At 46.3% G+C, this 23,661-nt stretch overlaps 1 protein-coding gene across 2 annotated transcripts in view; it reads left to right on the top strand.

The window, feature by feature from the left end:
- LOC138521975 (uncharacterized) overlaps nt 1-23,661 on the top strand; it is a 664,020-nt gene that overhangs the window by 229,484 nt on the left and 410,875 nt on the right. For both annotated transcript variants that reach the window (XM_069635169.1, XM_069635168.1), the window contains exon 4: nt 13,740-13,995. In XM_069635169.1, the coding sequence (XP_069491270.1) occupies nt 13,740-13,995 (256 nt within the window). The remainder of the gene's footprint in view (nt 1-13,739; nt 13,996-23,661) is intronic.

Genomic DNA, 23,661 nt, shown 5'->3' with positions numbered 1-23,661 from the left:
GACTGGTAAGGCCTAGAGAGTCTATCAGTGGGACTAGGCGATACAGTGTTTGTTTTACTTCTATTTGTAAACACAGAACAACCCAGTGGTGTCAATGCCAATCTTTCAAATTCATTTATGTTTGTTCCATCAAAGTTTCCAGTAATACTATCATTTAATCTCCCAAAAACAGTGCTCTTAATGATGCATAGCAGGCAGTATAAAGGGGTAGAGGATGTATATACCAACCCATTCATCTTTCTCCGTGCTGGGGTAAATGCGAGCACACCCAGCAATTGGATCTATTCAAGATAGCATGGGTCATATTCATAATCAGTAATAGAATATTATTATTATAACCTTTTCTATGTTTCATATCTCGTGGCGGTAGAGTGTAAAAAAGCACATGAGCTGGGGTATTCATAGTTGGAACATTACCAGTGGGCAATATCATGTTCATGGGATGCATGGTTCTAAGTGCCAAAACATCGGAATTAATGCAGATACGAAACAAATAGATATAACGATCGGGAGTAGGCTAGTCTTTGAAGACCAAGTCTTTCTTAGAGCAGGCTCAATGTTTTTGTCTATTGTTTTATCAATGGCAGCATTAGTGCAGATGGCAGCAGGAGCAAATACAGGCATGATTTACAAAGTTTATTTCAAGATGAGTTTCCCAGCATCCATCGAAAAAGTTCTCTGCGGCAACACACGAGTCAGCAAAGTTCAACCAAGTTCAGCCTGCTTTAAATGGCAGCAAGCTGGTGTTTACCTCGACAGGTCCAAAAGGGCAGGAGCAAGCATCAGTATCAACTTTTCATAGTGTCGGTACCTTTTGCCCCTGCTTGTTCACACTAGGTTGCAAAGCCCTTCACTTTCAAAGATAGCACCGGGAAACCGTGTGTCAGAGCTTTCATCCAGTACCGTTTTACAGCTCATACGCTCCCTTTCTCTAGGCCTCCGTTCCCAGCTCTGTCCGTGAGCTAAAAACAAAGTCTGCTGATTACTTATGATTTCGTCAACGCAGATTGTACCTTAAAGCTCCAGGTACAGTGTGATCGCTGAACAATGCACTGTCGTTGTCTGCCGCAGATGCAAAAACAGTGCCAACCGGCGATGCAATCAGTGATGATGATTCAGCAGACAAGCAAAGTTGAGGTAAACCTGATGTTTTTAATCTTTGTTACGATCTCCCGAAGCCTCTTCTCTGGCTTAGGAAGTAGTTCCGGTTGACTTTTGGCAATGTCTTTGTGATCAATCAAGGCTGGTTTTCAATGCACATCAGGATTATTGGTCTCTTTCTCATGTGGCACAGGAAACTGGATTCTTTTCGTGTGCGTTGCGTGGATCCAATGCTTTCGACCATTCACTCGGACTGCAGTCTGCGTAGCCAGAAGCACCTGGTACGCTCCCTTCCAGCGCGGTGCAAGCAAAGATTTTCTTTCAAAGTTTTTCACAAGGGCCCAATCTCCAGGTTGCAGACAATGGGCCTCATTACACGGAAGGCGGTAATCCAGGGTGCTATTAGCACCCTGGACCATGCCGGTAAATTACCGGCACCGCCTTGGCGGAAAGGGGATTTACCGCCCCATTCCAAGGTTGGAGGGGCGGTAAATCCCCCTTCCGCCATTGCCCTTCCCCATTCCCATTTCTGCCCCATAGGGCTCTATGGGAATGGGGAAGGCGCTAATTACGGCACCGCAATTTTGCGGTGCCGTAATTAGCTCCGAGGTCCCTTAGCGGGTTGGCTTTTAACACCTGCAAGAAGCAGGCGTTAATTCCTCCAACCCGCAAAGGGACCTCGTAGTACGGCGGTAAGGGTTAACGGTCACCGTTGCCATTAACGGTGACCGTTAACCCTTACCGCCGTCCGTGTAATGAGGCCCAATGTCCCATGTATCTGACAGGAAGAGCCCCCTGCACCTGCTGATGAATCGAATGCAAGTTTTGAGTCAACTGTCTACAATAGTCAATGAATAACAGGTTTTCAACATCCTTCAACCTTCTCGGACGTCGCACATTCCAGACATTGGCTGGTCTTCCCATAACTATTTCGTATGGTGAGAGACCAGTCCTTGCCTACACAGATGTACGCATACACAAGAAAGCCAGTAGTACTGCATCGGGCTATTTCAAATTACTCTTGGCACATATCTTGGGCAACTTATTTTTCAAGATACCGTTTTGGCGTTCTACCAAACAGGCACTCATCAGGTGTCTGGCTGAATGGAATCGTTTATCAATTCGAAGGCCTTCACAAATCTGTAATATCACGGGCGCTATAATATGTGGGCCATTATCTGACCATATGACACAGGGCAGTCCGAATATGGGAAAATACTCTTTCAACATGGATTTCGCTGTTGACATAGCTGAGCAATCTTTCAGGGGATAGGCATCCACCCATTTACTAAATCCACAGACCACTACAAGGACATATTTATAGTTGTGGCATCTTTCCATTTCTATGAAGTGAAAATGGATGACCTCAAATGGCATAGAGGGAGGTTCAAAACTTCCTACTGGTGTCACTGTCCCTTTTCCGATGTTATGTTGTAAGCAAGTCATGCAATTCTGAACCAATCTTTCTCCAGTTTTCTTAATGTTGTTATTGTTCCATACAGAATCAAGGTGCTGAGACATCTTTTTTTGCGCATATATGTGTTGAACTATGGGCCATGGTAACCATTGCCATAACATATGCATTTGGCAACATCCAGCTATTATTTTCTTTGTCTACCCAACAATCCTCGGGATCTAATTCTGCTGGACCCTCGGACCATTGTTTTATTTCCTCTGGGGTGGCTTCTGCTTGCATCTCTTTAACTGTCTCAATTCCATCCTCTATCATGTAGGACACCCTTTCTGTTGTTTCAACATACATTTTTGTGTGCAAATCAGTGGCAGTTTGTTTCGCGATTTGTTATGGAAATGCTTTTCCCTTTCCTACGTTACACGTTACTTTTTTATGTGCGTTGCATTTTATTATTGCTAACCACTTGGGAAGCGCAAGTGCTGACAACAGTCTAACTATCAAAGTGCCATGTTGAATCTTAGTTCCGTGTGACGTCAGAAAGCCTCGTTCAGCCCATAATCAGCCAAAGTTGTGGACCACCCCAAAGGCATACTGGCTGTCAGTATAGATATTCACACTAAGGTTTTCATAAATCTCGCATGCTCTGGCTAACGTTATTATTTCCGCAGCTTGTTCTGAGTTATATGGGATTCGTTTGCTCTCTACAATAGTTTCCAGTATAGTAATGGCATAAGCAGCAGTTGATATGCCATATGGCAATTTAAAGCAGAAGCCGTCACAAAACAGTTCTCCATCTGGCTCTTTCAGGGGTGTATCAGTTAAATCAATTCTTCCTTTTGTCTCTTGCTCAGTAATCATTAAGCAATAATGTAATAATCGTTCCTCACTCCCTTTTTCACAGGGAGGTGGCAATAACTCCACCGGATTTAAAACGCAACATCTCTTAATTTGAATATGCGGTGCAAATAGGATGATTTCATACCTAGTTAGTCATACAGATGTGAAATGTTGCGTCTGTGTTTTATTTAGAAGAACGTCTACTGAATGGGGTACCATCACGTTTAAAGAGTGACCTAAAACCATCCCCTCGGTTTGTTTTACTCACGCTGCAGCTGCAGCAACAGCTCGCAAGCAATGTGGCAAAGCACAGGCAACAGGATGCAACGTGGAAGAGAAATAGCCACATGGTCTGTTTCTGCCCCGTGTATCTGAGTCAAAACAGCCAAAGCACATCCATCATATTCATGTACAAACAACATAAAACACTTCTCATTATTTGTCGTGCCCAAAACTGGAGCTGGCACAGCTTTGAGCAGGTCAACAGCTTTTTGACATTCCATGTTCCACGGCAAAGATAAGGTAACATCCTTCCTTGTCAATGCCACTATGGGTTTCACAATCATAGAAAAATGTGTAATCCACTGCCTACAATATGAAGCCATGGCAATTAAAGCTCTGGCTTCTTTCTGCGTATTTTGAATAGGCATATCAGAGATGCTTTCTATGCGTTCTGGTGTCAATCTTCTTCCCTCCTTCGATAGGAGGTAGCCCAAATAGGCCACCTCCTGTCGACAATACTGGAATTTCTTCAATGATGCCTTGTGACCGTGTTCCGCTTGATGGGTCAATACGGCTACAGTGCTTTCCTTGCAAATGTCCTCAGAATCTGCTGCTATAAGCAGGTCGTCAATATACTGTAATCATATGCATGCTTCTGGTAATTCAAGCATGTCTAATTTTTCCTTCAATACTCTACTGTAAATACTTGGACTCTCAGTGTAGCCATGTGGAATACGTGTATATGTGAATGAGCGCCCTCCTAATGTAAATGCGAACAAATATCTGCTGTCTGGATGAACGGGAATACTAAAGAATGCGTTTTTCAAGTCAATTACACTAAAATGTGATGCAGAAGCGGAATCACAGTCAAAATCGTGGTCACATCTGGGACTAATGGGAATTGAGGAACTACTATTTTGTTCACCGCATGTAAATCAATTATAAAACGGTAAGGGATTTCATTCCGACCTTTCTTGTAAACTGGAAGAATCGGGCTGTTGCAAATGCTACCAGAAATCTCTTCAACTACATTTCTAGTAATTAAATCTGACACAATGCATTTCAAAGCTCTTTCTCCTTCACTCGGAATTTTGTATTGCGTAATACGCTGTAATGTAATTCCCTCCTTCAAAAAGATTTTTACTGGTTCTACTTTCAAACATCCGACATCATTATCATTCACTGCCCCTATACAAGTTGGCACTTCACTCAATTCAGTCGGCAATGGCAGAGATATAAATTGCAAAACAGGAGTTTGTTGTGGCGAAATCATCAAATATACTCCAACAGGAGAACAATATATTACTGCATTCAATTTCTTCAATAGATTCAATCCTAACAAATTTTCGCCGCAATTTGTCATCAAAAGAAATGGAGAAGATTCAGTAAATGGAACTAGTGTGATTGGCACTGGTTGTGAAACTGGACTAATAACTGGCATACCTGAGAACACTACTGAAACATTTCTATGCCCTGACAGTTGTTTATTTGGAACCCGCTGATGATCAATCGAACATTTCTGTGCACCTGTGTCCACTAGAAAAATGTGCTCCCTATTCCCAATCTTCATTTCTACGTAGGGCCCTTTCTGGTCAACGGGAATAAGTACTTGTTCCAAACCTTGCTTCGGGCTGTCCTAGGGGAACAATACATAATCAGATGAAAAGTCTCCAGAGTAATATGCATTGGAGGGATTATCAAAAACATTTCCACCATTCATTGCATTCTGTTGTTGATTCTGATTAACCTGATTATCCTGAAATTGTGGCTGCATCTGGTTTCTGGCCCGCTATTCCTGGACGACCTCTAAACGGTCTTTTCGAAATAGTCCCATTTCTATTCTGTAACTGCGGGCACTGTGCTTGCCAATGGCCTTCTTGTCTGCAATAGGCACATTGATTTATACCTATTGGACCCCCTTGCATGTTCGATGATAATGCAAATTGGACTCTAGGCAGTGCATTCCCACCCCCTCTATTATTTTTGGCTACTTGCTGCAGTAACACTCTGGTTTTCAAATCTCCTTTCTTCCTTATTTCTTTATCTTTTTCTGAATTTACTCGGTTCTCATAATATTGGGCCATATGTAATACATTACTTTTGCTTGCCATGCACTTTCAGATGTCATTATTAATGTCTGAATTTCCAGTAACAATCCTTGCACAAACTTATCAACAAACAATCTCTTCCCAGGTTCGGTACTTAGATCTTGACCACTAAAATCTGCAAATACATCTTCAAACCGGTTAAAAAATTCTGTTGCTCCTTCCGATTTGCCTTGTAAACAAGCAGTCAATTTATCCCAAACTATTCTCTTCTCAGGTACTAAAGTTTTCAATTTTTCTACTATACGTGAAGGTAAAGTTAAAATTACTTGCAACGGTTTCTCCCCCGCCTTTCTCTCACTATCAACTCTAATGAAAGTTTCCCATGTATCGCCTAACATCGGTGCATCATTTATACTTCTAATCTGCTTCCATATGTCCGCAGGAAGAATCACAGGGAACAATAGATCAATGTCACTCAGTGTAAAAACGGATGAATTCAAAACAGATTCAATTTCCTTATAGAAACCCGCAGGATTTTTCCTAATGTCAGGGACTGTCTGCTTTATAGTGTTCACTTCTTGCTTAGAAAAGGGAACATGGACAAATTGTACGATATAATGGGCTTCTATCATTCGTGCTGGACTCGCTCCATCAGCAGCAATCTCTCCTTTCGGGAAAAACGTGGAGGCACCTTCCTCATAGGTAATTTCAAAGTAGGGGATTCTACATCTGTTAGTTTATTAAGCAATAAAGCCAAATCAAGAGAAAAAGCAGCCGTTCCGCTGTCAGGCGAAAATGCTCTTTCATAAATCGTCATCAAATCAGCAGGGCAACAAACCTTCTTCTTCATGAATTCATCCTGTAAATACTCAACCATAACCTGTAACACCTTTCTCTGCATTTCTGGTGTGTATTGACTAAATGTATCATGCACTTCAGTCGGGGAAATGGCGGCATCCGTAATCCATCTAACCGCATCTCGCATACAAATTTGCATCTCTTCACTAACAGGTTTCAACGGCGGAAGAAATTGTTTCTGGACATACGACATATGTGGTTCACGCTTACTCATTATATCTTTATGCAATCGATCAAGTTCTCGCTTAAACACAAATATTAGTCTGACCTGTTCTCGTATTTTCACCACATTATCTCGCAAATTGGAAAGGACAATCAAATCTCGAAACTCCTGCGGTATCACTGTATTAGTCAAATCACTCCATATTTTAACAAGATAATCTCCCATACATTCTAACAATACCTGCAGTTCGCCAAGGCCTCTATGATCAGATATGGAACTTTGCACAGCCACTTCATCGCCATCATCAATATACGTCTCAGTCCACCGTTTCAGTTCCTCTTTCCGTTCCTTGCTAATCGTACTACGAGTCAGTCTAATACATCCTCTTTCGAGCCCCATTGATGCAAAACTACCAGCTAAAACTTAGAACTCACGCTCTGAAGGAGGTGGAGGAAATGATGTCCTGGGAGCAGATGGGACCGCTACTACAGGTGCAGATGGAATCACGAGACTAACAACAGGAGGAGATACATAGGGAGGCGGTGCAACTGGGTCAGTACTTGGATGATCGTTTCTTCGCTCATTAAGTATCTTATTTATCAGTTCGTCTGATGTATGCAAATCTTGGGAAGGATATATTTTCTGTATGTCTAACTGGAAGGCCCTATCCATGTTCCTAATGGCTTCTGTCTGCTTCTGCTGATCATGCTCTAGCGCTTTCTCTATGTTTGATTGATGTCTACATGCATGTTACTCTCTACTTTTCAAGCGTTGATTCGCTTCCTGTAACGCTCACCTGACTCCCACAGAGGCGCTGGCCTGGTTTGCGCTGCTGTGACCTCTTCTAAGGTGATGCACAGGGTTTGGAAGATGGAAGGGACCGGGCCCCCAAATCTGGCTTGTCTGGCTCGCAGAAGTATCCTTCTGTAGGCGAAATAGGGGATTAACTGTGTGCGGGGTAATGCAATCAGCCTCCCACTTTCCCCTCTCACCCTCCTCGAAACCCTTCTGTGATTCCTCGTAGCGTCTCACCTTAGGGTCTGGAAGGACGAGCTCTCCATCCTGCTTCTGATGCAGGGGCGCGTTGGTATCCAGTTACTTCAGTGGATTTTCCGAACGGTGAGAACCAAACTTGCTTGGCTTCCAGGTAAGTTTTTTGATAAGAGGTTCCTCTTGTGTCCATGCATTAATGTACTAATGCTAGTGTCTTTTTCCCCATAGCGGCCGGGGTACAGAATGCCGGGGAACAGGCACCGACCCGAGATGAGAGGTGAAATCCTTGTAGAAATCAGGTAAGTCTTTAATGAGCGTTTTTTGGTAATGTCTTTTCATTCGCTCATTAACGCTGATGTCTCTTTTTCCCCTTAGGGGCCGGGGTCCGGAAATGCCAGGATGCGGCACGGACCCGAAATGAAGAGGGAATGAATCAACAGGTAAGTCTTAACATGGAGATTTAGCTTTCCTTATTCCCTTCTCCCTCTCACCTTTTGTTCTGGTCTTTTTCTCCCTAGGCGCTGGGGCGTGACTGGGAATCCGGATGATCGCTGCTGAACATGGAGGCGCCCAATAAAGGTGAGTGGAATGCGGCGCTGCAGCGATCGACGCGATGAGCTTTTAAATAAAAGTCTTCCTTTTCACGATTGTCGGCGAGATGTCTCCGGGATGCGGATTTAGCAGGTAAGGACTTTTCCTTCTTCTGTTCTCTTCTTCTCTTCCTTTGCAGGTGATCCAGGATGCTGGCAGGCGTGGCAGAAGTCAGGATGCAGGAGCAGACACGGTGAGCGTCCAGCTGCTAGATGCAGAACAACGCGAAGCACGTGTGGCTGTTCGGGTGGGGTTTAAATAGCCTTGGAAGAAGTTCCAGGTATGTATCCTTCCTCCAATCAGGTATGTATCCTTCCCCGACCACGCCCGGATGGTAAATTAGTCCCACAGGCAAAGTAGTTCCTTTCAGGCCTCAAGGAGGCCGGGATCCTGCAGCATGGTCTGCATCAGGTAAGTGCCCCCAAGCACATCCATAATGAGCCTGGCGCCTATGGCGCCAGGACTTGTGTCTTTTATGAGCCTGGCGCCATAGGCGCCAGGACACTGTCCAAAGGGCCCCTATATGGGGTTGCTGGGTCCTTCCTTGGGGACTGGATGTCCGCTTTCGGGGACGCAGGGCTTGAACCGGCTCCCCGGGAGCGGGCATCATGACACTTCCTTCTTCCAGTCCCTTACAACGTCGAACGCTGCAGGTCTGGCCTTTTTCCATAGTAAAACTGATTCTAAATGTTCTATACGCGCTAGTTTGAAGCTCCCATTATTCTCTGATACACGTCTGGTCTGCCTATGCCAAACCGCATTAAACACTATTGCCCCTATTCTGTATTTAATGTACATATCATGTGTGTGCACATATCGGGTGCGCGGCCTGGCCAGTTTCCAAAGATTGTCTACCGCAGTGGAAAAATCTCACTAGAGAGGAAGACAATATCCCAGGCATGGTTAACTCTTACGTCCTCATACCATGGGCATTTGTACTTGCAAGTGCAACACTCAACCAATATCAGGACATTTAAGAATTGGGGCACGGCTCACCTGATCAATCAATTCTTCTCTCAGGACGCAATTCGCCCGTATACAGGCGCAACCAAGAATTGTCACGACCGCATGTCTGGCACAATTTACCTCGCTTTCAGGACCCTCGCCTCGATGCTCTCTAGCTGCTGCTCGTCGATCAGGGATCAGCTGTGTACAGATCTGCAGAGGAGTCTCTAATCACTTCTGCAGGGGCGCCCAGAACACCTTCCGATCCCGGTCCGACAGCCTCGTCCTCGACTCATCCTTGCCTTCAACGAATGCGATGGAGCATCACAGGGAGGGTCCCTATTCGGGCACTATTTTCATTAGACCATATATGGAATAAAGGCACAATAACCATATACAAAATGACACGCCAGTCGTGAGGTTCGAATTCCAAACAAGTCTGGTTTATTCATAAAGTAACTCAGTCGGCCAACCGGGTCTCAACGCCTCACGACGTGTGTTCCCAGACACCGTGAGATGAGAGAGAGCGAGCAGTGCCAAAGCAGTCATATATATACATCATCCTTTACAATATCATTCAGCCCGCTCTTATACATGACGAACAAGCTAGGGTTCAGTAATTGACAGTTATGATAAGTCTTCATTCAGTCTAAACATTAGTATTCTAGCAGAGGCTGCAGGGACAGTTTTCTGTTGTGGGGAACACGGGGCACTGCGCGGGGAAGGATATCATGTTCTAGCAGGGAGACATTCCAACCAACGTTATCTGTTCGCTGCGGCTCATGAGCTAAGGGTCAAACAGTTCTGTACAGTTCTGTACAGAGAAAATTCCATCCTTCGTGAAGGAGCACCGTTAGTTGCATATAATTCAAATTTAACTGCCTTCTACGACAGCACTTGCAAGACAAACCGGCCCCTGGGCTACTGATTAGGTGCGGCTCTTGCACAGCTCTGAGGCCTCAATAAAAGGAAAACAATGTATTTTTGTACGGCTCTACATTCCTGTCTACGTTAGCATTTCCAGAGTTCAAGCTGTGGCCTCGCACCGTGCATGGATCTGAAGCATAGAATATATTTGCAAAGCGTTGCGAAAAAACAAAATTGGTCGGGATCTACAAAATGGACTCCCAATGGCCACATTCAGGTTTCATGGTTTGCCATGTTTGTCACATGATGCGATTTGCTTCTGGCCAACATACTATTCATAGGTTCAGGCTGTGCAATTTCATTTACGATATAACACACTGGCTTTTGTCTGGAGGAATGACATCAGCCACTGTGCCCGTTCACCCACTGACATCAGCCACTGTGCCCCTCCCATGTGTGCCTTTCTTTGTAGTGATCACCTTTAAGGCACAGAAGCCAGTAATTCCGCCCAACATGTTATTATATATACTTTCATTACAATACTTTTCCTGAATTATAAGTCTACAGGTATACATTCAACAATGAGCATTATAAAAGCAATTCTACCGTTCAGTTGATACTAAGGACTTGATTCAGAACTCTCCATGAACAATCAAATCAGTGCCCTTGCCTCCTCTGCCGCATACACCGCTGAGCTCATCTCTCAGAGCAGAAAATCCCTCTCCACAGACATCTGCGTCACGCTCTCCTGAGCCATCATCCTCAGTAAACTAGATTACTGGCACGCCCTTTACATGAGCATCTCCGCGAAGAACATTGTCAAACTTCAACTCTTACAAAACAAGGCTCTCCGGGCAGTCGTGGGACTCAGGCGCGCTGATCACATTTCGGCTACCAGACGCAATGCACACTGGCTTCCCATCAAGGCCTGCATTGAATTTAAGATCTTGTCCTTCCCACGCAGATGCATAAAGAAAGAGGCCCCGCTCTATCTCAATGACTACATAGTCCCAAAACGCAATGTGCGACAACTAGGATCTTCCATTGGTCTTACTCTCGGCACCCCCAGATTCAACTGCAAAAGAGCGGGCGGCGCTAGCTTCCTCGCTACGGCTCCCTCTCTCTCGAACTCCCTTCCGCTGACATCAGAAATGAACACTTTTATATAGCTTTCAAAACGTGGGTTAAAACCTAGCTTTTCAAAAAATACGACTAGCCCCGTCTAACACTATTTGTGCCTTACTTCCCATGACTGTCTATTTGTATTATCTTTGCTGTACAAACGCTGTGATACCTGCGGGTCTGGGCGTGACATAAATGTAACAAATAAATAATGAATACTCCTAAACATGTCTGGACTCCAGATTACCCTCCACATGACCTTTTAATACTTCACCCAGCACATTTCCAGCTAACTTGTGGGTTTTCTGATGTTGTATATGTTACTTAAGTGCCTTGCCAGCACACAACAAAAATGGTGTGTAATAAACTGTATCGCATTGCGCTTCTGTATTATTTTGAATCTCTTTTGTATATAAAGACACCTTAGATAACAGCTGTGAACTGAAAATAACATGGTTGCCTTGTGGAATACTGCATCAGTAAGCTTACTGCTACTCTGCAGAAGCAAAACTGATATCTTTCAGACTTCTAAAGTAATAAGTTCTTAAATATAGACGGTGGCATTAGCCTGTGTGCTTTTGCATACTCCGCCTCTCCCAGGCAAAAGATCTCCCGGAACAGGGGTCTGCAACCTTTGGCTCGCCAGATGTTTCGGACTAGAATTCCCATGATATCTGGCTGTTGATTATGCTGGTTAGGGATGATGGGAGTTGTAGTACAAAACATGTGGACGGCTCAATCTCTAAACACATTCCAGCTTTCCCATCTTTGCTCGGGTTCTGTTGAGGATTTGTTGTGACACCAATTCTGAACGAGGGATGGGGAGGGGGTATTGGCTTTAGCAGATGAAAATTCCTGCATGGTCCTGTCATATTCTCACCTGTGCAGGGTCTTGTAAAAACCTGTCAGAAGGACACTGCACCCAGCCTTTGCTGATGTCTGGGTATTTCTGTCTGCCTATGCCGTGCCCACTCATTGGCACACATGCATGTGCATGGTTTACAGCCAAATTACAATGACTTGTGTCTGTGTGGTGATGCTCGAGTGTGGCGACCGCTCCTTGCTTCTAACATCTCCTGTCCCTGATCTTCTCCCACAGTGAGGGGTGTGTGTCTGTGTGGTGATGCTCGAGTGTGGCCACCGCTCCTTCCTTCTAACATCTCCTGTCCCTGATCTTCTCCCACAGTGAGGGGTGTGTGTCTGTGTGGTTATGCTCGAGTGTGGCGACCGCTCCTTCCTTCTACCATCTCCTGTCCTTGATCTTCTCCCACAGTGAGGGGTGTGTGTCTGTGTGGTGATGCTCGAGTGTGGCGACCGCGCCCTCCTTCTAACATCTCCTGTCCCTGATTTTCTCCCACAGTGAGGGGTGTGTGTCTGTGTGGTGATGCTCGAGTGTGGCGACCTCGCCCTCCTTCTAACATCTCCTGTCCCTGATCTTCTCCCACAGTGAGGGGTGTGTGTCTGTGTGGTGATGCTCGAGTGTGGCGACCTCGCCTTCCTTCTAACATCTTCTGTCCCTGATCTTCTCCCACATTGAGGGGTGTGTGTCTCTGTGGTGAGGCTCGAGTGTGGCGACCTCGCCCTCCTTCTAACATCTCCTGTCCCTGATCTTCTCCCACAGTGAGGGGTGTGTGTCTGTGTGGAGATGCTCGAGTGTGGTGACCGCGCCCTCCTTCTAACATCTCCTGTCCCTGATCTTCTCCCACAGTGAGGGGTGTGTGTCTGTGTGGAGATGCTCGAGTGTGGTGACCGCGCCTTCCTTCTAACATCTCCTGTCCCTGATCTTCTCCCACAGTGAGGGGTGTGTGTCTGTGTGGTGATGCTCGAGTGTGGTGACCGCGCCTTCCTTCTAACATCTCCTGTCCCTGATCTTCTCCCACAGTGAGGGGTGTGTGTCTGTGTGGTGATGCTCGAGTGTGGCGACCGCTCCTTCCTTCTAACATCTCCTGTCCTTGATCTTCTCCCACAGTGAGGGGTGTGTGTCTGCGTGGTGATGCTCGAGTGTGGCGACCGCGCCTTCCTTCTAACATCTCCTGTCCCTGATCTTCTCCCACAGTGAGGGGTGTGTGTCTGCGTGGTGATGCTCGAGTGTGGCGACCGCGCCTTCCTTCTAACATCTCCTGTCCCTGATCTTCTCCCACAGTGAGGGGTGTGTGTCTGCGTGGTGATGCTCGAGTGTGGCGACCGCGCCTTCCTTCTAACATCTCCAATCCCTGATCTTCTCCCACAGTGAGGGGTGTGTGTCTGCGTGATGATGCTCGAGTGTGGCGACCGCTCCTTCCTTCTAACATCTCCTGTCCTTGATCTTCTCCCACAGTGAGGGGTGTGTGTCTGCGTGGTGATGCTCGAGTGTGGCGACCGCGCCTTCCTTCTAACATCTCTTGTCCCTGATCTTCTCCCACAGTGAGGGGTGTGTGTCTGCGTGGTGATGCTCAAGTGTGGTGACCGCTCCTTGCTTCTAACATCTCCTGTCCCTGATCTTCTCCCACAGTGAGGGGTGTGTGTCTGCGTGGTGATGCTCGAGTGTGGCGACCGCACCTTCCTTCTAACATCTCCTATCCCTGATCTTCTCCCACAGTGAGGGACATAGCTGCAGAAGGCGTGGCCTCGCAGTCCAGCACTTCCACGCCAGCCAGAAATGCCATTGACGGATCTGCCGGCAGCTACAGCCAGACAGGCCACGAAGACTCTCCATGGTGGTCCTTGGACTTGCAGGAATCCTTCCTGGTGACGTCTGTGACTGTGACCAGCCACTCATGCTGCCCAGGGTACATCAATGGCGCAGACGTACACATTGGAGACTCTCCAGTGAACAACACCCTTGCCAACCCCAGGTACATGGGCAAAGCCATGCCATGGCCCTAAATGGTGGCAGGTGATCTCTTGCTCAATGCGATGCCTGCTTTTATTGCACATGTATGTGTGAATGTCAGCAAAACTGTTCAGGTCTGGCACATCCAAGAGAATGTTCTATTTCTTTTGCTTATAAAGTTTCTTTTATTCAGGTCCAAATTACAGAATCAATAGTCAGCAATATGACAATAAACAATGTATAAACAATTTAACATTTGAAAATGATCCATAATAGGCAGTTAAATCGTAATTAAAGATCCCTGAGTCAAATCGGATTCTATCAAAGGATCAGTAAAACATTACAAAGTAAAAGAGACGATATAGGGAATGAAAAAGGGAGGGGGGAGAGAGGAGAGATTGATATATGCACATAATAACATCATATCCTACAATATAAACTGACAAGAGAAGAAAGGCACCATCTCAGTAGACCTTCTCAAGCGCACCAGGATAACATGTAAGCCCTGGCAAGCTGTTCACACTGTGCTGTCCAAGTTATGATGCAAACATTCCACAAGTCAAATGCATCATACTCATCAACCTTTGGCTCAACAGCTGTTTTGGACTACAACTCCCATCTGCCCTAGCTGGCACAGTCAACGGTGAGGGCTCATGGGAGTCATAGTCCAAAACATTTGTAGAAACGCAGGTTGCAGACCCCTATTGTATCAAGGGCTGAAACCTGGGCACTGTGAAAGAGAGAACGGAGACATTAAAATAAATTAAAATACCTCCTCAAACATACATGACATGCCTGTTTTAAAGAGTTTGTGCCTAGTGTTGGACATTGTGACGATGTAGAAGAAGGAGACTGACAAGGAGGGGACATGTTTGGAGCTAAAACCTTTCATTCATGAAAGAAAAACCTATCTATTCCTAATTCTAAGGGCTGGCCCTGCCTCATCCTAGGAAAACTCTAGGGGCCTGTCAGAATGTCGGTCCAAAAATAATATGTTCGCCGTTCTCGCTCAGAAACCTAGCAACCTAACCCTAACACTTAAACCAAAAGTCCATAACAAAAGTAAAGTTCCTTCACTAGGAGAATGACCCCCTTCTCCTGGTGTCTTGCTTCAGTTTTAACACAATAATAATTATTTCAGAGTCCCTTTAAAACAGCTCCTGGTTCTTTTATCAAAGTTCTCCACGGCGATCCTTCAGCACGTTTACAGAAAGCTTGTAACAGTCCTTTCAACTCTTTACAGAAAGTAGAAAAGCTCACAGCTTTATTTGGCCTCCCTTTAATGTGAGGATGATAAATATCTTTTTCCAGAGTCCTCTGTATCTTTGTAAACCTTTCACCGGTCTACTTGAGCAGTGGCAGTGGTTGAGCCACTGCGACACAAGAGATGACTCTCAATGAACTCTACTGGAGCAGTGGTATTGACTTGGCCACTGCGATGATGGAGATGACTCCTGATGCACTCTGCTGGAGCAGTGGTAATGACTTGGCCACTGAGACGAGGGAGATGACTCCTGATGCACTCTGCTGGAGCAGTGGTATTGACTTGGCCACTGAGACGAGGGAGATGACTCCTGATGCACTCTGCTGTAGCAGTGGTATTGACTTGGCCACTGCGATGATGGAGATGACTCCTGATGCACTCTGCTGGAGCAGTGGTATTGACTTGGCCACTGAGACGAGGGAGATGACTCCTGATGCACTCTGCTGGAGCAGTGGTATTGACCTGGCCACTGTGATGATGGAGATGACTCCTGATGCACTCTGCTGAAGCAGTGGTAATGACTTGGCCACTGAGACGAGGGAGATGACTCCTGATGCACTCTACTGGAGCAGTGGTATTGACTTGGCCACTGCGATGATGGAGATGACTCCTGATGCACTCTGCTGAAGCAGTGGTAATGACTTGGCCACTGAGACGAGGGAGATGACTCCTGATGCACTCTGCTGGAGCAGTGGTATTGACTTGGCCACTGAGACGAGGGAGATGACTCCTGTTGTTACCTGCTTGAGCTGTGGTATTGACTAGTCCACTGTGACTATTCCTTAATTACGGCTTCAGCAGTGGTATGAGATTGACCACTGGGCTGAGGTAGATAACTCCTGGTGCACTATTGATTTACTTTTCCTTCACCCGGTCCCCACCCAGACTGTCTGTATTTCCTGTTTCCTGCTTTTCAGTAGTACTTCACTGGTTCTTCACGGGGCTGCAGAACTTGCTTCTTGCCATCAGCTTCTCCTCACTGTTCTCTTGCGTGGCTCCACATCAGGTTACTGCTGGCGGTCACAGCACCATTCCAGGAACATCCGGTCCACCCGCAATGGGTCACGCCACCACCAGAGTCCTTCTCTGAACTCCACATATTGGCTACTTTCCGACCATTTGGACGGGTTATTGCATCCCTTGGCTCCTCTCTTTCCTCTTGAGGACTTGCTTGGCTTCTGCTCCGAAATGGCCAGTTTGAACTTCCGGGGCTGCACCTGCGGACTTCTGTCTTCCGCGATGGATCTCCCTGAGTCCTTTGTTGCTTGTTGTTTTTTAATTTTGCTGATGCCGCCCTTGCGCATCATCAACAACCTCTTTAGGAGTTCCTTGTTCATTCCTTATACCTCCTGAGAGCCACCTCATCACAGTAGCTGGTTGCTTTTTCACATATCCATTCTAGCTGCTTCTCATGTTCTTCCTCGTTCGTCCCAGTATACGTCACATTTGCAGCAGTCAGTGTCTCACAATAGCACATGGATCTTACTATCAAGGATGGATGTAAAGGGTGGCCATGAAGATAGGGGTTTATGTGCTGTGGTGGTGGTATGGAGGTTTCCCCCTGGTGGACGTCCTTATCCCGAGGGGAGTCGTCCCTGTGAGGTCTTCCCGCATATTATCACACCTAGGGGGACTATTGGTGAGCGGAAAACATTGGCTTCCTCTAGGTGGATAGAAAAGTACTCTTGGGTAGCTAGTGCTAAATCCTCATTTTTCCGCTAGTTGTGTGAGTGAATGCCCCTTGGAGTTTATTGGGTCTTTATTTCAAATGCTTGTCTCAATTTTAGCTGGTGGTCCAGTGTGGTGCTCCTCCAAGTTGGTAGTATTTATATATCAGACTGGTCTGGTGTTACGGTCTTCCACCCACCAGTTGTTGACAACGCCACACATCTCAAAATAAAACCAATACAAACCTAACAAGAAGATTTGCGCAGTGACACTTGGTAACACCAACAACCCATTTTTAGCCATTCGGAAAGTGAGTCACTTTGGTGTGTCAGTTCAGTTTCCCGCTATCAGCCATTACCTCTACGCCCCTCTTCCTCATCCAACTTCTTAATTGTGAGGTACTGTTTCCTCTTCATCAGGACCCTTTTTTTTATTTCCATTATTTTTTCTGGTCCAGCCACCTCTTCAGGGGCATAACAGGCCCCCTTAACCGCGTGGACATCATTAAAAAAGATGTGCCTGCCTCTGGCAGGTACCCAGCGGCAAGAGACCGCCTAAATCCCTTCTTAGCGGGGCCGGGATCCACCTTGCTGAGCATGGGAATTCCTATCCCCAGGTAGGCTATGTGCGTCTCTGCCAAGTGAGGGGTGGTAGGTTTAGCTTGTTGCGCGATACGAGAGGCAGTAATTTTGACGTCCCCGCCGAGCAACAAACGCAGGTTGTATAGATGATTGCATGCGCTTATGCAAAGGTACCGATGCGCCTCACGGCCCGTAACTGGGCTCCACAAGGCAGGAGGAGGGTGTCCAGAGGCCCAGCCTGTGGTAATCCACACATGGAAAAATTTAAGGAGAAGGGGGCGGGACATGCCGGTAGTGTTGGTTGCAATAGAAAATAACGTCCTGCATTTTTAGGTCCTCTTACTGCATATATTTAAGGCAGACAGAAGGAAAGGGTTTTGATTGTTCCTCCACACTGTATAACAGCATCACCCTGCAGACCATCGCTGATATGGGAAAGCACTCTAGATCCCCTGAGAGGAATAGAAAGAGGAACACGCATTAAAATATCTCGGAAGAAAGGCTCATAGAGCTTTTTTTTTAAAGGAATCCAGGAAGAAGACATCAGGGGTAGGCATAAAAGTGGACATGCCTCCCCTTCCTCTTCCACATCTTCCAGTTGCTCGGATGACTCCTCTCATCATTAGGGGAAGATCAGAGGGATAAATACCTGGACAAGGATCCAAGGTGCCCCTAAATGGAATTTCCTGAGTCAGCCTTGCAGGCTGTGAATATGACTGGGATGGCCCCGCCTCCACAGTTTAAGCATACCTTGAGGGCTGCTCTTCTACTTGCTGAAATCAAGGAGGAGATCCACAAGGAACGGATTGAACCAGGTCCCCAGTTTTCCTGGCAAAACTATACCCCTTACAAGGGGAAGACAAATATACACCACAAAGTATCCAAGTGGACACCATTCTCCCTAGCCCTGTTGGGAGATCATACATGGCTCCAGAGGATGCCACCAAAGATCCCACAGACCGAAAAGCAGATGTGGTGCTTAAGAAAATATTTGTCTGATCACACCTGTCCCTTAGGGGAGCCAGCAACTCATTCTATATCGGGCTGGTCTAATGATCTCTAGTAAGAGAAGTAGAAGAGGAGACTGATCCTATGCCAAATCTACATAAAGATGCAGGCGCAAGTCATGTCTGATCTCGCCTATGTAGAGGTGAAGGCCGCAGCCACCATGGGATCCATGGTGGCAGGTCGTAGACACCTTCACATTAAGGACTAATGTTCTGATGCACACCAAAAGAACATGAGAGTGAAAATTCCCTTTAAGGGCCGAATGCTGTTTGGGGACTCTTTTAAGGACAAAGGACTCATGCATTTAAAGCTGAGAAGCACGCAGGAAAGCTTAGGAGGGAATCATAGTCAAGAACCTGGAAATCCTTCCTTTTCAAGGAATCTAACGAGCCCCAGAGCTCAGAGCAGGGCTCAAGTAGGCATACAAGTTATGGCCAGAGATGGCAGGCCCAATGCACTTCATCCCTGGCAAAGAGGCAGAAATCCTGAGGCCAGACCGGTGGGTGGGCATCTGAAGAGGTTCTGGAGAAAGTGGACCAACTATCTGGAGATGGTACTGGTCAATTGATTAGTTCCTCAACGCCCGGTACCTTAGGAACCATTCATACCCATGTCCATAGGGGGCAGGCCAAGAGGGAGGCAATGCTCCAAGCAGTGCAAGAATTGCGACTGAAGGTCAACACTCTAAAGGTCACACACGTGCATCCGGGAGAGAGGGGGGAAAGGAGTATACTCCATTGTATTTCTGGTTCCTAAACCATTGGGGAAATGAAGGCTCATCCTAGACCTCAAAAAGCGGAATCACTGGGTGGTCTCTCAACGCTTCAAAATGGAATGCCTCCAGGGCATTATTCGTCTGATACAAGAGAAAGACTTCATGGCCTCCTCGGACCTTCAGAATGCCTATTGTAGCGTTTCAATTTGGAAGAAGCATCTACAATTCCTGAGGTTCGTGGTGGGGAAAGATCATTACCAATTCAAAGCCCTACATTTCAGACCCAAGGGGGCACCTCAGGTATTTACCAAAGTCGTAGGTTTTTTAGTTGCCTACCTCCTTCTCCGTGGAATCCAGGCATTCCTATCCCTGGATGATTGGCTCATTAGAGCACCCTGCCTCGATCTTCTAGAATGGCATCTACAAAGAACCTGCCAAGTGTTGGAGGGCATGGGATGCCTTGTCAACAAGCAAAACTCTTAGCTTCAACCATCACAGGACCTCCAATTTATAAGGGCACCCATTTTTACAGCAGTGGGGAAAGGGATTCTCCCGATAGACAGAGCTCTCATCCTATAGAGGTCTCTGTAAAAGCTACTCTCTCGCCCACAGAGCTCGGCAAGTTACTATCTGCAAGTCCATGGTGCACATGGATTCTTGTTCTTTCCTGGTTCTCTATGTTAAGACAGTCCAGGAAAGTCCCAAATTATCCAGAGGATCTGGAGTCAATCCAAGCTAGAGTCTATAACGGAAGTAGACAAGGTGCAAGGCAAAATACAGTTTTATTATCATTAGGTAAAGCAGGGACAGGATACACGCATTAACATCATGGAGCTCACAAATCATTCAATACAAAACAATGGATTAAATACTCAAAACTCGTCATTGCTGACGTTATAACATAATCTCTCAGTACACAACCTACGTGGACTGGGGAATGGTTATGGGGATTGGCTAAATCGAGACTCTGTAAATGAAAAACATGTCATTGGGTTATGACAATCTTATGGCTCCACCTGGGACCACATCTAAATTAATAAAAAAGAAAAATACATAATCTATACACCAAATTATAGGTTGGCAATTTGTTTGGAGGCCTAGTACTAGGGACTCTAATTGGTTGGTGTTTTGCTAACCAACCTTGGACAATTGACAAGTCGGCAAGACATGAGCCAGATAGAAGTAGGGGGAGAGTGGTCCATGGGCTACTTTCCATTCAATTAAAAAATATACCACCCCTTATTCATAGGCCATGAGTCAGGGTGATTTCTTTGTACTTGGCCATGTATGATGTTCGTGTCTGGATGTATGCGTAGGGAGTACAGCAGGTGTCCTATCTGTGTTGGTTTCTAATGAATAGACAGTGTTCGCCAATTATGGGTCACGTGTGATGGAACCGTGGTTGGAATTATTTTACCCTGCATTTATTAGGCTTTTAGCTCATATTAATGTGGGTGTTATGGTTTTTTTTATACCACTGATGACACTATGAAGTTATTCTGCGTGGAGTTCTCTTAGCTGATAGTTTGCGTGCACCTGGCTAACAATGGTTAGTTGTATTCTTCTAAAATTCAATTAATATGGGAGTATATTTCTGCATCTTGGGAATTGCTAGCTCGTGCCTTCTCTTTAACGTTTTTGGCCCTCCCTCGTTTTGCAGTAACCTTGCCTCATATTGCCTGCTACTGCCTGAGCCCTACACGGATCTATATTTCTATGATTCTAGCATTTTATATTCTCTCGAAATCTTCAGACCTTGATGTATTTAAAAGCATGCTATGGCTTCCATGTTGGAAAAGATGGCTGCCCATTACACTTGCATTTCTATGTTAGTGAAATATATTCACGTGTAGTTCATGTTGCATTTCAGTGTATACATTGCTTATGTTAGTATTCTTCATTTCTTATGGATGCATGCTGATATTCTCCGTGTATAAACGCATATGTTACCGAGTGTACGTGTTCTTCATGTTGAGTGCACATTTGCTACGTGTTTAATGCATGCAGATATATTGTTAGATTGTGTCCTTCTCCTGCTGGTCCTGGCTGAGATATGGGCGGTACGGTTGCCTTAGTTAGTAACATTTCTCACCTGTGCAGTAGTATTGGGCTGGGGAAGGGACAGAATCTATGGTAGACGTATTAATCTACCTCTCAACACCTGGGCTCGCCTTCACCTTCCCTCTTAACCTGCTCATGTTCTGGGCAGAGGTGACTAAGGACTTCAAAAACCTTGGAACGGGTAGTAACATCTCTGATTCAGGACCTTACGTGGTGGTTACACTTGCCCAACCTTCTGGGGGGCTCCACTTGACTCAACTGCAGCTGACCATTGTTACCACGGGAGCCAGCTGCCAAGGCTGGGGTGCATCAGGAATTGTGGACAAGGCAAGAAGCAACCCACTCATCCAATTGGAGGAAAGTGGTGGCAGCTTGCAGAACATTAAAGACTTCCCCATTGCTCAACGGGAAGTCTCTTCTCCAAAGACAGACAACTTTACTACTTCATATATCAAGAAGCAGGGGGGTCTACGTTCGATATCCTTGGGGACCCTAGCAAAGGACCTAGGAACTGGGCAGAACGGAACCTACCATCATTGTCAGCAGTACACATCACAGGAAAAGACAACTCAGCTGCAGACGTGCTGTGTCGAGTCTTTCCCTCTGCAGAATGGAAGTTAAGGGAGTAAATATTTCAGAGCATTTGCTGGGAATTGGGATCCCTGTCCATATATCTGTTTGCATCCACTCAGAACAAAAACCATCCCCAGTTCTGCTCCAGATTCCCATCCTCAGGGGCCTGCAAGGTGGGTGCAATGTCCTTTGGGGAGGGGCCTGCTTTATGCATCCCCCCACACCCTTCTACTGATCCCAAAATCTTACTGAAGATCAGGGACCCAGTAACATATCATGGTGATCACATTTTGGCCATGCAGGAGTAGGTTCCCTCTCCTCCCAGACCTAGCAGTAGCTCCTAGATTCTTCCTACTCAGGAATCCAAGCCCCTTATATCCTCCCCAGGGGCAAGATGCTTGGAGTTCCTTATCTAGTAATTAGCCCTGATGCCCAATTTGTAGAGTGCCATCCTTCTTTTTTGACCAAGGAGAATTTGAAATTTCACAGGTCGCAGGAAACTGTCCTCCCCTCCTTCTCTCCTATAATATCCTCTCCAGAAGAAAGACAGAGGAGTAAGCTGGATGTCAGGAGAAGTGTAGGGAATTCCGGCCATCATATCGCTTGTCGCCTTTGGTAGGGCATCCCCAGGTAGAAAGGATAAGGGTTCTACAGTCAGCAGGTGGCGAGGGACACCATCTCCCTGGCCTATGTATCCTCGGGGCTAGAGCCCCATTCTGGAGTTCAGGGAAGGTCCACAGGGGACATATCTGCGTCCTGGGCAGAAGCTAAGGGCATTGGATGGAGAGCGGGTACTTGGCCGCACCCTACTACCTTCATTAGTCACTCTAGGCTCAATCGGCACTGTCAAGAGGCGTGGTCATTCGGTGCTGGGGTGCTCAGTGCTAGTCTACCATTAAACCTCTCTTGGGAGTGGTGTATTGCTGTTCGAATAAATTGCGATGGAGGGTGAGCATACCATCTGGAGTCCCAGTGACTCTTGTCTTAGGGCCATGCACTGCTTCTCCCTCCCTGACTGTTCAATTGAATGGGCCTATAGGGGCAGTTTTTGTATAACTGATTGTCAGGCGGTTAGAGGGTCCTGATAGGCCCCTAATGGAGGAGGCGGGACCAGAAGAAAATAAGGTAAACAGAGAAAGGGTTCCGGTGGAAAGGGTTCCGGTGGAGAGGTAATTGTAATGGGTTATATATAACGCGCTTAATACCAGCGCGTCGGTTCTAAGCGCAGGGTCGGAATTTGAACCTGTGTTGCTCAGCGTCGTCCTTGCTTCCAAGACGAGCGTGTTGTCCCTGAGCTATCCTCCCGAGGTAACAGTATGACTCGGAGTAATGAAGATTGTCGGTAAGTAATATATACATTTAGCTCCTGGTGAGGATTCAAGGTGTAAAAAGGTCTGGATAGCAGCTTCCAAACAAGCAGCATCTCTGGCGGCCAAACCTTTCCTACATTTATTTCATTTTATTCAGATTTTCTTTATACACTGGCCCTACCCAGAGGGTCTCGGAGCGCTTTACAAGGTTGAAAAGGTGGGGAGTGAAACTGAAGTTACAAAATGTTTTCTGGACAGGACCGAAAGCTTAGAATTGACAAGTGGGGGCAGGGTTATGTGTGTGAAAACAGATCTGTTTTGAGGATCTTTCTGAAAGCGGTGATGGAGGGTGCTGAGCGGCTGTGTGACAGGCAGGGTGTTCCCGGCTCTGGGTGCCCACTGGGTAAATGCTTGTTTTTGTGTGCATGCTAGTTTGCAGAGTGGAATGTGTAGGAAATGCTGGCTGGCTTGTCGTGTGTATGTGTGGGTGATGGGTTTGAGTTTGTCA

The sequence above is a fragment of the Ambystoma mexicanum genome, chromosome 13 (genome assembly GCF_040938575.1).
Source record: "Ambystoma mexicanum isolate Mex_15411 chromosome 13, UKY_AmexF1_1, whole genome shotgun sequence".
Taxonomy (NCBI): Eukaryota; Metazoa; Chordata; class Amphibia; order Caudata; family Ambystomatidae; genus Ambystoma; species Ambystoma mexicanum.
Note: the sequence above shows the minus strand (reverse complement) of the source record. Positions and strands in the feature narration are given on the sequence as shown.